A 15,955-nucleotide genomic window follows, 5' to 3' on the forward strand; every position below is an offset into this window, starting at 1 on the left:
GCTAATGGAGATAAAGGGAAGATATTCTAAGCCAGTTATAGATCCATAAGATAATCCTCTTCTGTCATTCTGAATTACAACAGGACCTGATAAAAAAGAGACACACGCCACTTAGTGGCGTAAGACTCTTTTTCATCTTCGTAACGGTACAATATGGGACAATTCTGACTGCACCATTCGATTCCTCGTGCTGAATTTACCTACGACACATACGTCAACTTATTTTCAACCGAAATGGCATATGTCGCCCTTTTAGTTTCACAGCCTTAGGGTATAGAAGATATGGAAGAATCAAAGAATGCTGTAGCTTGTCTTGTTAATAAAATGGCCTCATATAAAGCCACATTAGAAATTGATTTAACAAAACTCTCCTTTACCAGGAACACTCATTCGCCCCTTTCCGTTTCTTATTGTACATCTGACCGAGGGGTTACTCCCTTTCCGCCACCTGTTGTATATCTCGAAGCGCCACACACGATTCCGCCACGTTTGGCACTGTTCCGCCACGTTTGGCACACTTTCACCACACTTGGTACGCGCAACCTCGTGTACGTCAGTGATTTCTGAAAGTTGGTGACTGTTGTCTGAATAATTTTCACGTTCCCCCAGTCTTGATTCAGAATCAAAGCTTAGGCCTAAAAGTTATCGAAACTCCAACTGTCAAACGGAATGGACGCAATATTACTAACAACTATATTTCCTGATTGCCACGAGAAAGAAAAATATAGGATATCCTCGTAATAATGTTTGTAATAATGCTGTTTTACAGTGAAGACACTGTCATTGGTTTTTACCTATTAACACGGATATCGTTTTTGGCATTATAACAACAACTTGATTTCTTCGAAGCAGCAAGCTTCTGGGTTTATCATAAATTATAGCGAAACTGTAAGAAGAAAAAAATAATCAACATTCCAATCCATTCGTAGCAATTATTTTGGATCCGGATTATTAAATCAAAGAATAAAAGTAACATCAATTCGAGTCACTATCCATTTCAGTAATATACTCTTGATCCCTCAACGAAGATTGATGACGATAACTATCAATTATAATTAATGCTTTAGCAATACTATCGGAAGAAGTTATAAGTTCTAGATATTAAATTTGTTCCTGTCTCCATTACAATTGCACTGGAAATATTAATAGCAATATAACAACAAAAGCTGTTACGTCAATAACGTCTACGGTGGAAATAATTTTGGAGAACCTCCATTCTTTTCTTAAATTATATTTTCAAATTGCTTCAAGAATGAATGCTTTTCTTGCAAGCACTGTCAAACGCTGAGGTACGAAAAGGCAGGGTCCATTATAAATAATGCAAGCCTGTATATTATGAGCTACTGCTGAAATTTTGAAATAGAAAACACTTAGGGTGGGGATGTAAATTCGAAAGACCGTAAAAAAATGACCGAATTAAATGGACAATATAAAAAAGAGTACGAAAAATAAGAAAAAAGCTTGGCGTTTTGGGAGGGGCCTGGCCAGCCCACATCTCCCTACAGATTAGCCTGAGAAGAGCATCAGACAATTTATCGTGGTGATTTAAAGTCTTCTACCCGACAATGAATCTTGTTTGTAGATCTGTACAAATCAAGCGTTTTTGTTTTGCTTAGATCTGCTATCAGGGCTTTTGGAATGGTCCAAAGGAACCCTCTTCCTGGGAACTTTCCCCCTCCCTAAAGGTCAGACAGTTGAGCCATACATGTACGGATAAACTTGCCTTGGAGGCGTGAAATGTAGGGAGGGGGCACAACTTAAAAAACTGATAACATAGGTGAATGACATAGAAAAAAGAGAAATTACAGGATAACCGAAAATATTTGACATTTGAGAAGAGAGCGAGGCAAATGCCCCCTTACATACGTGTCTCCTGAGTGTGTACATTTATATACATTATGTGGATTTGTAGTTTCGAATTGAATATGTTTGTATCTTATCATTGGCGTCAATTTATGAAAAGGTAAAGAAAAGTAGAGGGCAAGGAATTTTCAATGTTTCTAGTGAAAAAAAAGAAAAAAAAAAGAAAGAAACAGAATAACAGTAAGTAATCTACCTAAAACAGGAACTTCTACTACTTGAACCGATTCTTTTACATTATAGATTGCTGACTCTCAAATTGGAGAAATAGCAGAACATGCATTTCAACAACGCTCTTTAGTCACATCATTTACGATAAGGAATACCACAATACAAAGAATTCGAGGCCGTGGTCTAAGTTGTGCAGCAACTAGTTTCATCCTGTCAGACAGTAAAATTGGCACAATTGAGTCCCTTGGAGTATCCATGCCTGCTGCTAAAAACTCGATATGCAACAACGACATTACTTTAATCAAAAATGGTGCGTTTCATATGCAATCTTGGAATGATTTGGAAATACGGAACAATACAATAGGAACCGTTGAGAAGAATGCATTCATAAATATTAGGCAGCCGCAACTGGAAATTTTTGAGGATAAATCAGTGCCGATACGGTTTGTCATTGCTGAAAATAACGTCAAGAATGCACAGGCGAGTCAGCTTTTTTTTTTCCTTTCATCTTGTTTGGCAAGAGTACTTCTCAGGTTTTGACCTTTAGACAAAGCAAAAGTTTGCAAAATATACGGTTCAACAATCTAAGAAAATATATAATCGAATAATGAACCACTGTTTAATTTTCAAGAAAACTTTGTTTTTTAAATTTTATCTTAAAAAGGAAACTGGTGGGAGGAGGGACCAATCCTTTGAATAATTTTTGTACATTAGTCCCCTTGGTCCAAGGACTTACGGCTGTGAGCATTAAATGATCCGGAAAAAATTTTTGTGACTCATTTCCAAACCCCTTCCCACAGCAAAATTGTGATTATCTTTTTGACCAAGAAAACAATCACTGAAAGTTTCACGCCACTGGACTTCCAAGATCAAATATGCCCCCCCCTTTCTCTCTATAAAATATACCTGTAAAGAAAGTTAGAATAATGCACGCCCCTTATCCCAGGGGCTCTGGGTATGTTATCTTTGGATGCAAATTTACCAATATTCCGACTATTCAGAACAAAATGGATACCTCAAAATATTGATCAGATGTCCTATGAGCTCACAAAAAGACCAAGGAGACCAGATATAATAAAGATTCTATGACAGAGGCTGGTTGCTCTCCAATCACATTTGACTTAAAAAAGGCACTAGAACTCTCAACTTTCGAACAAATGGGGATACTCTGAAGTTTCTACGATCAAGAGGGGGGGGGTCGAGGGGTGTCAGCCCCCCTATACGGAATAAATTCTGATTGTTTTAGGGTTAAATTTTACTCTTTACTTTCATAGTAAAGGGGTAGACCAGGAATATTCCCGGAAATCAAGAAGGATTAGATATTAATTTCTACTGCCCCCTCCCTTTCCTAGAATTAATTCTATATAGGCTCAGTGAGAGTGTTGGTATTTTGGCATTAAAATGCACTCTTTGAGGCATCTGCCAATCCCAACAACCCTTATTAAGGATCAGCGTAAATGAACGGGGATGACAGATTAATTCTTACCCCCCCCTACCCCTTCCTATATTTATTTGAAGGTTCATTATGATTTAGACTCTGAAATGCGCTCTTTTAGGCATCTGGTATTCTTTTTCGACTACACAATGACCCACCGCATAATAGCTGATGTACAATTATACACTTTCCTTTTTATTTTTATTTTTTTTGTCTTAACTTCCCTTTCGCTACTCAATTTTAAATTTGGGTAGAATTTTCTAGGGTAATTTTCCGCTGGTGGCATTTTCCGTAGAAAGTTTCCGCACGGAGAATTATCCGGAGGGGGGGGGGTAAGCCTGACCCCGCTGATATTTGTTCTTATTGGATTTGTTTCTATTTACTTCTGTTGTATTGTCTCCTTTCGTTTATTATTTTGTATTTGTCTTCAAATATTTTGTCTATTTGTTTCATTTACTAAATCCATTTTTTCCTTTGTGTTTTTTTCTAATAAATTAATTCTCTCTCAACATAGGTCATATGTCTACATTTTGAGTAGCTAAGATTGTTTCGTATTAAAATTATCCCAAAAAATGTTTTACCTACAATTGATTATTTTATCTCCTTGCATTTAGTAGGCTAGATAAAATGTCATTACTAAAACTAATAATGACATTTTTTTACATATTTATTTTCTTTTATGCTGTCTTTTTTATTTTATTTTCCAAAGTCTAAAATTATCATATTAAGTCATGAGAAAATCGGCTTTTTTTCGAATTAATTTTTCACCGTTATAAAGAAGCTTTTGCGCAGCGGCACATTTTCATTTTGTTTTTAATTCACAATTCTCAACCTACTTAAATTCAAAAGGAATCTTTTGCAAATAACATTGTTTGATAATACAATGATAATGCAAACAACCCACCCAGCAAGTGACTTCTGATATGACTAGGATAATAAAACCACAGGTGACATTGCCAGGAGGTGAAAGGGGATATATACGTACGTCTCTCAATATTTGAGGCAAGGTAAAAATGAACTGGGATATAATCGTAATCAACCATTAGATGAGCGATTTAGTCAGATCGACTTATCTCATCGTTTAAACTTCTGGTCATTTTTGCTCATGAGCTCATTAGAGATGAATTTCTGAGATTTTAAAATTTATTAAGATTTTAATACCAAGACACTTCATTGGCTCTTGCATTTTACGGTTACAAGAAATTCCCCTAAAACAAATGGTAATATCCCAAGACGAGAAAAAGAATTTTGCCTCTTAAAGAATATATAATTTTGACTTTATAATATACTTTTTTGTCGATTTTCTCCCTTGTTCGCTTTATCAAGTTAACTGGTTGAGGTTCATCAATCGCTTAGCTATAAAAAATACCTCATTAATAACATGAAAATTGTAGGACCGCCCAGACAGTATGGTACATCTGTACGGAAATGATTTAGATGCTATGGTTGGTAGATGCCCTACAGAAAGCAGAACTTTTTCACTGACAAGGCTGTTTTCTTCTTAAGAACTTTTTTGGTACTTATGTATTAGGCTAAACGTACTCTTTTGGAAACCAATCACGAAAAACCCGCCCATTCAAGAGACCGCTATAGAGTAATGCGATGCAAGGCGTGGTTTTCATTGAGTTAACGATATTTAAACTGTTGTTTTTTGGGGGTTTAGGGGGGGAGGTACCTAGTTTAGGATAGGTTACGTATTTAATATATGCTATGCTTCACCCCCCCCCTCCCCCTGATGTGCAAATATATAGCCCAAATTTTTTTCTAAACTATTATATATTCATCCTATTTTATTTCATTTCATTAGCATTAACCAAACTTGACTTCTTTAGCAGTATATAAAAGAGTACGTTTAATACATAAGTACCACAATTTTTTTTACTTATAGATTATTCTTAACAAAAACTATGACCATCAAAGCTTATTTGCCTTTATGCTTCTTTCAACAGGACCTCAAAAGAAAGCTCAACCCCAGGCCTCCGTAATCCTCAGGACAGTTTCGAGCTCATTTCTTTTTGCCTTTGTGTCTGTCGCCAGGGCAGCTCGTCTCCAGATCCTATTTCATATCAACAGAAACTCTAGAAAATAAGTTGCATCCTGTAAACATTGGAAACATTCTACTTTGCCTATAGAATCAAATGAGACATTAACATTCGGAAGTGTTTTGCTGGATAGCATAAAATGCGTTTGAAATTTTGTGTTAATTTTTTTTTATAACGGGCAAATCGGGCGATCCCCTTGGGATTAGTCTAAAATGATTACAGGTAAGTGTTAAAAATGATGGCCAAAAAAGACTTTTGATGCATCAGAAAAAATCTATTTTTTCTTGTAATAATAATAATAAAACAATAATAAAAATTATCATAATTGAACATTAAAATCGGAAATGTATGTGGCTTCAATGCAAATATAACCACCTAGTGGCCACCGTATGTAGCTAAAATTATCCTATTTTAATAGGAACTGAGTTGTAATTTCAATATTTCCTTAACATTGACAACGTAAAAATACGTTTAATTTATAACTTTAACCGCTTTTGAAAAACGTGTTTGGTGCTTTAAATGCGTACAACATACTGGACGATCCTAATGCGTTATAATTAAATAAAAACCAGTAGGGACAGACAGGAAAACCCAGGGGAGGGATCCCTCCATGCATATGCATCACTGATATTACTAGTAGGGAAAAATCAATGAACGAATTAATAAATAACTGCGCATTCAGAATCTTTGTCACACACTGTGATCTTTTGATTAGTTATATTTTCCCTAAAAAGCTTCATCCTTAAAAAAGTGCTACTTATTGCAGAACACACTTATATCAATAATTAAGTATAACTCTAATTGAAGTAAATACAAAACTACTAACCAAAAAGAATAACCAAAAGAGTTCAGAAGTAATACAAGAAAACTGATACTATTGTACAAGAAAATTAATACAATACAAGTAATTATTTTTAGAAACCCGTCTGTAGGTAAGGACGCAGAAACGGGGAGGGAACTTTACGATTCTGCCATTTTTCCTGTATACTTTTATATTTTCCATATAATTCGCCTTTTTAGGAGTTCTATTCCTCCTCCTAATATGAAATTCTGTGTACATGTCAACACAACTGGTGAATTATTTATCATCTATTTACACATTGTTTTTTTTTCAAGGTTGGGGCGTTCGTCTTCAGTGCTCAAACCGCTATGCCCACTTTGGAAGACAATTTTTTCTGGCATCTTTGTGATTGTGATCTTAACAAGTGGTCAGCTGATTTAACACAAGCTGTTCGTTCGACAGATGTCGCTGAAGTAGAATCTTTGTATCTGAATAATACAGCTGAAACTGGGGCATTATGGATTGGATCAGCTTTATACAACAACAGTTTCTGCCAAGTTCAGCCAGTTGAAGCTTTATGTTTCGCTATACAAGAGTCTTTCCTTACCATGGCCAACTACACAGACTATTATTGTCCAAAGACACGGGTGGCTATAGAGTGTATAACTAATGCAGGCAGTAAAAGTGAAACAACGGGAATTTCTCAAATACAAACTGAGATAGAATCAGGACAAGTTAGCCAAACTGAAGTTAAAAAACTTGACAACAGAATACTTATAATCATCATTTTAACGGTAGGCTTGGCGATTCTGATATTGATTGGAGCAACGAGCATTTTGTTAGTAAAAAAGAGGGAGCACGACAAGCGAAGACGATCTGGCTCTAGAGATAGCGAGGGACTTGTGACTTGCTCGCCTCTCTTAATGGCTCATGAAGAAGCAGGAGCTATGCGCTCTGGTTCAATATCAAAGCTTTCTATTGCGGATTATAAGACCTCATTGCTACCACCTCCAGAGGCGGAACAGCAAGCAATGAGTTTGGCGTCACAAGCCACTGATGTTACGGACATAGAAGATGTTCTAATGGATAACAAGAAAGATTGTTTTGATTCTAAAACAATTGACAGAGGGATTCAGACTGATAGTCAAGCGATGGAAACTATCACAGAAGATTTTGCTGAAGCAGTTTTAGCAGCTATTAAAGACAAGCTGCAAATATCCCCTACCTACAGTGAAGTACGAGATAAGTTATTTCCCAAATTAGATGATTTAATTAGAACTCCAAGTGATGGAGCTAATATGGGCGATTTATATACAAAACCATGGCTTGCAGAACATGATGATAACAACGAGCCAATATACAGTTCTATTTTGCCAAAAACAAACTCAATTACAACGGACGAAGTGGTGAACAAAATTGATTCGCTGACTAAAGCAGGTCTACCGCCCGTAAGTCTTGATTTGACAAAGCCTACAGCAGAAGAAATTCTAAATTCTTTGAAATCCCCTCCAAGAACATCTTCTAGTATAAGTAGTCAGAGTTCCGAAGAACCCAAATCGCCAAAATTTCAGACATACAATAAGAAAGATGCTTATTTCTCAGAAACAGATTGGGAAAAAAGAGGTATACGTAAAACATGGGTAATACAAGAGCCAATGAAAGAGAAATCTTTAACGCCAAGGACACCGGTAACGAAATGGCCACCACCAGGATATGATGCTACCCTCAAGCCCTTAGACACAACTAAACCTACATCAAGAAAATCTTCAGGGGCTTTAAGCCCAACCAGGTCATCGACTTCCCCGTCCTTTGAGAAAAGTACTGTGGCAAGTCCACCTTTGAAGAAAGATATTAAGCCAGCTTGGCGGAATGGTAGTTTATCTCAAACTACACCTGTCCGAAAAGCATCGAAAGAAACTCTAACAGTAGACCCTCCAAAATCATTAAGAAAAAGCAGCTTAAAAGAAGGTGACTCCCCACTTCAAAGTGAGCGTAGGAGGAGTGTGCGATTTTCTCAAGGTAACACAGTAGCACCATTAGTGGCAGAATATCAGTCACCAAGTGATGCATTGAAAGAGAGTGATTCGCTTTCCAAAGCTAGTGAAATTGCTAATCCGACCAAAACCTCTTTAAATTTAGATAATTATTCTCTACCAAGAGATCAAATTTCTAACAAACAGCCAGTTACCTATAGTGAAGTGTCACGGGAAGTGCCTTTAGTTCAACGACCTCTGCCCAAAAGACCTGATTCAGATGAACCTAAAGAAAATCTCTCTACAAAAGAAACAGAAAATTTTTATGAACAGCTAACTAAATAAAATCCAGCGGAAAATTTATTCTCAAGAATAGTAGTCAAGTTTTCAAAAATTTTGTATTCGTATTGGTGCTTTTTTTGTATATTCCATTTCGTTTCTTTTTCGCCTTTTGAAAAGCTGTGATTTCGTACGCATAATTTTGGTAATAATACTACACAATTAAATCGTTTAGTTCAAATAAAATACTGTTCCAAATTGTTTTTTAATCCTTTTATATCAGAAGCGCCGTCACCGTTTTGAAAGAACTGACTGCGTACAGAGTTTGTTTTAAGTTTTATTTTAGATTCTCGTATCAAATAGCAGAATAGATTATATCGAAAGATACTGCATCAAAAGAAAAAAATGTCTGAATAGAAATGCTCCAATTGATCCAAACAGACAGGAGCAGAGTGAACGAGTTCTAGTTCTACATTTGCAAGCCATAGCAATAAAATAAGACAATAGAACAAAATAAGGAAAATCCTCAGCAAGCAATAAAATCAAAGAAAAAACACACTATTCAGCCCAGACTTCTATCGAGTCTTACGTAAATTTTTGTTGTTTCGGTTTTGCCTAAACTTCTTCTTTATAATTAGTACTAATTATAAATTTAAGCTTAACTCTTTCTCAACAGAGTGAAATCTAAACCAAGACACGGACGCAGGAGGGTGGGGGTGGTGGGGTATTACTCGTTCCCAAAAATCTGAATGTTTTTACGATTTCACCAACTTTCTTGATTCTACTTTCTATGCTTCCCTCGCCCCAACAAATATTTTGTCTAATATATATATATATATATATATATATATATATATATATATATATATATATATATATATATATATATATATATATATATATATATATATATATATATATATATATATATATATATATATATATATATATATAACCGTAGCTACGTTTAAGTTCGTAATTTTTGAACAGTAATATTAAACTTGATGAGTTTTATGTATTTTGAATAGGCATCAAAGTTTGATTCTTTTGATGTATCGATTGGGATCAGGACTGTTTCTTAGAATTTCGGTTACTACTGAGTCGCATCGCTCCTTACTTACAGCTCGTTGTCACGAACTGTTTGATCATTAACACGCTCGATCAAATAAAATACGATCTCTGTTCACTTCAATTTCGCCTTTGTTAGTAATTTGAAGTTCTCACATTTCAATCAAGTGGCGTTTCGAGCCTTCGTACTCTTGAATGATGTCGATTTTACTAAGTCACTTCACCGGCTCATTTTTTAAAGTAGAAATACAATCTCAATTTCCGGGAGGCTTGATATGTTTATGTCGAATATTAAGAAAAGAAAGACTTTATTACGAAAAACCCACATCCGTTTCTGATACTTTAATTCGTAATGTATTGTAATGGCAGTTGGCTATAGAAAAATGGTTAGAATCAAGAATACAGGTAGGCTCCTTTAGCAAATTTTGTTGGCAGGATTAATTCTATATTAAAATTAGAGGAAAAAATCGACTACTTGCTTTCACATAATCTTGGCTAGAGAAAAAGTTTGTTAACTTAGTAGCAATGGGATGAAAAAAAAGAAGCACAATTCAGTTAGACAAACATGAATCTTTTTATCAGGGATTCAAAGATACCACCAAACTATTTAAAGGGGACATACAACTTAGTTGTTTATATTCTGTACTTTAGGACACAAAATCCCCTGAAGTTATATAACTTCCCCAAAATGCAAGAACAATTTCGTTGGTATTGAATGTATCGTTACAGTTAATGTTCATGCAAATAGCTTTTTTTCGACAGTATAAGTTCATACATAAATGCAACTGATTTGCTTCTGAACTTGCAAATGATCCTTATTAGAAAAATACCGTCGAAAACGTCAATGCCAAGAGGCACTTGTGTGAGAGGCATCAACATCAACATTTTTATATTATTTCATATAATATCCTATGCTTGTCATACACCACCTGTTTTCTGTTGCTTTAGCGAATTTGCTCCCCCCCCCTCCCACTCATGAAATAAACAAAAGGTCTCAAGCATCAGGATCATCGAACTAATACTCTTTTTTTCAATTTTGTCCATTTTTATGAAAACAATATATATATATTTTTTTGACTTAAACGCTAGCCCTAAATGCTGTTTAGACTTGATGAGTACTTTAATTTTAATTCAACCTTTGCTATATAAAACTAAACTTACGTTGCTTGGAAAACACGAAGAGTTATAAAAACTCTTGGTGGGCTTCGTCGAAAAGTGTTGCGGAAGCAACACTTTGATTTTACTTCTTCCTCATCAACTATAAGCTATAGGTGTCAGCTCATCAAAACTTTGAAAATGTTACACCCAAAAACATTTTTTTTTGTTCTAAAAAAATGACAAATTCTTTAAAGATAGTCTCTAAACACGCTACTTCTTCTTGGAACAACTTCATTCTCTTATTTCCAGGACATTTAATCCACGTTTTCGCGTTTAAAACGAACAACGTATATAATTTTATGCTGTATTTTCTTTATCCCAAATCATAAAGGCGAACCCAATCTCTGTTGTTCTTTCAAAAACTGCAGTATGTACAAGTGAAAACTGCGTTACTTTGTCTCGAAATATAATACCAATTAATTGTTCCCAATGTATTTGACATAAGAAAATTTGATTCCATGTCTATCTCCAAGTAATTGCTCCATGCATCCAACGACAGAGATTGAAAAATCCTTGCATGATTCTACTTAAAACAAAGTACAACATGTCTGTACTTTTGGAAAAAAAAATGGCTGGGTAAGGGTGAAAGAAGGTTGGATATCGGAGGGCCAAGGGCCGACTTTATGCCTCCAGTTTATTTTTGCACCGACTTAGGACTTGGCTCGATTCCAAACTAAATCTGGATAACAGAGATATTATCAGTTTTTTCGATGTACTAAACAACAATGAAGTTGAATTAAAATCAAGCCATTGCCCAATTGGAGACAAAGCCAAGACAGGTAGTCTTAGTGAGGGTTCCATTGTAACTGAACCCCTGTAACTGAACCACCGTACAATTGAACCCCCGTGCAGCTGAACCCCAATGCAACTGAACCCCCATGCAACTGAACCCTCGTGAGTAGTAAGTCATATAAAGGTTTCAGCAGTGATTGCGTAATATGCCTTACCACGGGCCAGTCACCTATTACTATGAACCCTACATGCCTTGGCAGACAGGTTTTCTAATGTGACTCTAATTTTTTGTGTGTCAATCGATTAGAGAAAACTGGCGGTTACTCCATATAATAACTTGATTAGTCGGTTTTTTTAAAAACTTGGCAAACTATAATGTACTCAATTAAAAACCCTATATAATGTCCATACAGTGCATTCCAATTTTCATTATGTTTTATGACATTCTTTATTGTACACTATAAATTATTAACTTTGAAAACAATGGATTTGTCCATTTTCAATGGGAGTACACTTTTCATTCTTTTATTTCCCCCCAAAAAAAACTTAAAGAAAAACGTTTTACTAGTAAATTCAAATTTCAGATGGACTTAGCCCCCCCCCCGTCCCCTCCAACAATACAAAATCTTAAGAATATGACGAGTATATTCGATAGAAACGGCAAAGCACGCTTTTTTTTATTATGTAAATAAAATCTCTCCTCCATAGGTATGTTTACAAGTTTTAATTGTTTTGAAAAAAAAACAGTTCAGAAACAAGCTTTTTCCAAACATGTAGTATTTTTTTTTTCAGGTTTGAATGAAAAGCTTGCGTGTTACAAAGAGTGTGAGAGTTTTGGGAGTGAAATTTCACAGGCTCTTGCTATAAACGGGGTTTGTTTAATTCCGATTTTTCGGCGGATGACTTTAGGAAAAAATTACCGTGGGAGGGGGCCTAGTTGCCCTCAATTTTTTTTTTTGGTCACTTAAAAAGGACACTAGAACTTTTAATTTCCTTTCGAATGAGCCCCCCGGGATATTCTAGGACTACTGGGTCGATACGATCACCCCAGGGGAAAAAAAAAAAAAAAACAAAATAACAAGTAGGCCTAAACATGCATCCTATTCCACAGTTTTGCAGATAGGAGCTTTTAACTTCTATAGTAGGGTTCTCGGATTTGCTGAATCTGATGGTGTGATTTTCATTAATGTTCTATGGGTTTTAGGGGGTGTTTCCCCCTTTTTTCTAAAACAAGGCATTTTTCTCAGGCGAGTAACTTTTGACCGGTATAACTAAACTTGATAAAACTGATATATTTGAAATCATCATCATCATAAGGATTCGCTCTTTTCACTAAAGTTTTTTATTGTTTAAAAAAATAAAGTTGTGAGACAGGGTTAAACTTTAGCGTAAAGAGAGAGGCGTTGAGGAGGGGACAGTCCCTTCCATATAGGGACTAATTTCTGTTCGTTTTAAGTTTTAATGTCGCTCCTTACTTTCAGTTTAAAAAACTTGTTTTTTTTTATTTAATTTCTGATCGTTTTTAGTTAATGCAGCTTTTATTTGCATAAAAATTTTACTTTTCTTTTGCTAAATGGATGTCTTTACAAATTATTTTACGTAACTAACTTCTATATTCGTATATTTTTCTTCTGGCAAAAAAAACAAAGTTGCAGATTTTTGCAGATATGAGCTTGAAATCTTTGCCATAGGGTTTTCTGATACGCTGAATCTGACGGTGTGATTTTCATTAAAATTCATTCACTAGTAGGGGGTGTTTCCCCCCTCTTAAAAAAAAAATCGGGTAAATTTTCTCAGGCTCGTAGCCTTTGATGAGTAATACTAAACTTAATAAAATTTATATATTTAGAATCAGCATTATAAACACATTCTTGTGATACATTTATTGACATCAAAATTCCGTTTTAAAAAGTTTGGATTACTATTGAGCCGTATCGCTTGTTTTTTTTATTGTTTTTTTTTATAATTTTTATTACGTATATGTTATTACGTATATGAGGGGGAGGGTTCTCCCCTTTTTCAATACCACACTCTTTACGTTAAAAGTTAAAAAAAAAATATTGATTCACAAACCCCGTAATCAAAAAGCCCGTTTAATTGTAATAGATAGCTCTTTTGAAAGCACTAAAAAAAAAAAAAATTGTAGCGTAAAGAGCGAAGTATTGACTTGGGGGGGGAACCCCCTCTCATACGTTATAATTTTTGTTCGTTTTTATTTAGCAGTAAGAAGAAGGAAGGTAAAGAAATTAATAATAGGAGCACCTTTAAGCCATTATATACATCACGCGTTAATGAGCAATAAGCTTTTTGCATTTAAACAAGAGGAGGGCAAAATTTGACCTCTTAAGCATTTATCCAACAAAATGGAAAAAGGGGATTGTTTTTTTTTTCATGCTAAATTTTGCCTTTTTTTAAGGAAGAGGAAACTTGCAATAACCTCCTTATTGAAAAGAAACCAAGACTGTGTCAAGCTGCGTTAGTGAAATCCACAAGGACATCTATTATCAAATATGCTTGAAAAATGATCTGCACAAGCCAACATCGACCCAACTTATAGTGCCAGGGCCCTATCCTACCAGTGTTAGATCTACGTAATGTAGAAGGAAATTGAAAAGAGAATTGACTGCTTCTCATAAAGCCTCAGCCCAGCCTACTCAAGATCGTGAGGTTGACCCCCCCTTCATGTTTTGCCAAGGACTTCAGATGTAGAAGCCCAGTCAGAATTTGTAAGTATATATATATAATTTTTTCTTTCCCTATTTTCAAAAATAAGGTAAATTTTCTCAGGCGCATAACTTATGATGAGTAAAACTTAAATTTGTTTCTAAACTATTCTATAATAGTCCTATTTCATTTTCTTTCATTAACCAAATTAGCAGTATATAGAGTAGTGATAACAACACTGAAATGCATTATCATACATATCTAAAAAACCCTACCTTGACAATTCTATTCTGTGCAAAATATTTTCTAGTACAATAATCCATTATTCCATTAATCAAAGCAACTTTATAAAAACAAACAGTTCGATAGGTCACAGTTGACAATCATTCTTAAAGTGGGATATGTTTTTGCACAAAGCTTTTGCGCATATCTGGTGCTTATCCAAACCACCCATCGCTACACCTTAATTTTAATCCGCTCAACGGCTATTACTTGAATTTTAAGTGGGGTTCTTGTAACAGAAAGTATATCTCCGGTAAGATATATTAACATAGGAAGAAGGTTTTTTAATAATCTCCAATTATGTATTCACAATGATGTCAAGAAACATTATTTGGGCGAACTCATTTCAAGCCATTATTTAACAGAAACAGGTAGGGTCATTTTAAAAGATGTTTTCGAGAAAGAATTTGAGGCTGTTCTATTTGAACAGTGTTGTGAGGTCCGATATCCCAACTCGAAAGGGCATCGATCCTCCTACCTCGAAGGAAGCTCCCGGGTCCCAAGGGTCTTCCCAGGGGGGGGGGGCTCTAAAAAGGACCATCCAGCATTTTAATTGCACTTTAATTGTTGATATGGATGGAGAAAAAAAAAAGTTCTTCTCTCTTACATTGATGTGTTTAGTCCCGGTCAACTATGTCCACAACTTCAAACAAATCCGTTGCCAAAAGACATAAAAAAATTCGGATAGTTGAGTGAGTTACATCACCAACTAACGCATGGGGTTCGTTTCAATTACCCGAAGCTGAAGAGCAAGTGTTCATACATCACTCTGCGTCAGTTGAACGATTGTCAAATTTCACTGAGAGTTTTATAGAAGAGGGTCAAGCGCTAGAATTAGACCCATATTTTGCGTTTTATTCTAAAAATTTTTGGAATAAAACCATTAGTTTTTTATATCATTCTCTTGTTCTAACTTACCCTCTAAGAATAAGACTACATTATCCTGACTAAAACAATATATATTTTTTTAACATGTTCAGTTGTCATTATGAAAGACATATGGCAATGTAACTTTTTTTTCTTCTTCTTTTAATTGTTCAGGTGGTGGGACAATGACTATGAGAAATTGACATAGTTTATTAACTATATAAAAATAATGGTTATTTTACATAAAAAATAAAACTTTTTTTTTCTACATATTAGTGATATAGCACCACCACCGACACCCTTGGGTGATGAAGCAAGTGCATTTACAGAACAAGTTTTTTCACCGCCAACGGAGTTCAGTGATGAACCTACACTAGTTTTAGAGAATATGGAGTGGTACAGGGGGTTCCTTAATGATGTTTTTGGGGAACTGGCTAGCCTAGACGACTTAAGCTGTGAAATTGACATGCTTGAGGATCTTGAATGGGCAGATAGTTTTATGCATGAGCATTTAGGGGATGTTACAGGTGCATGTGAACTAGTTTCTCGTAACGAAATTTCGGCACATAGAAATACAAACTAGCTCGACCAACAATTCCCAAACACCTTGGAAGATGCAATAGAGAACTACCTCGTGACACCT

At 35.3% G+C, this 15,955-nt stretch overlaps 2 protein-coding genes across 2 annotated transcripts in view; one reads left to right on the forward strand and one right to left on the reverse strand.

Moving 5' to 3' along the window:
- LOC148955350 (uncharacterized) overlaps positions 1 to 8,793 on the forward strand; it is a 67,455-nt gene extending 58,662 nt beyond the window's left edge. The window contains exons 4-5 of the mRNA XM_089101696.1: positions 2,104 to 2,511; positions 6,625 to 8,793. Of these exons, the coding sequence (XP_088957822.1) occupies positions 2,104 to 2,511; positions 6,625 to 8,607 (2,391 nt within the window). The 3' untranslated portion in view covers positions 8,608 to 8,793. The remainder of the gene's footprint in view (positions 1 to 2,103; positions 2,512 to 6,624) is intronic.
- Positions 1 to 15,955, reverse strand: part of LOC148955348 (E3 ubiquitin-protein ligase MYCBP2-like) — a 470,872-nt gene that overhangs the window by 218,214 nt on the left and 236,703 nt on the right.

This window comes from Artemia sp. Qi Xiang Cuo, chromosome 2, assembly GCF_049724085.1.
Source record: "Artemia sp. Qi Xiang Cuo chromosome 2, ASM4972408v1, whole genome shotgun sequence".
NCBI lineage: Eukaryota > Metazoa > Arthropoda > Branchiopoda > Anostraca > Artemiidae > Artemia > Artemia sp. Qi Xiang Cuo.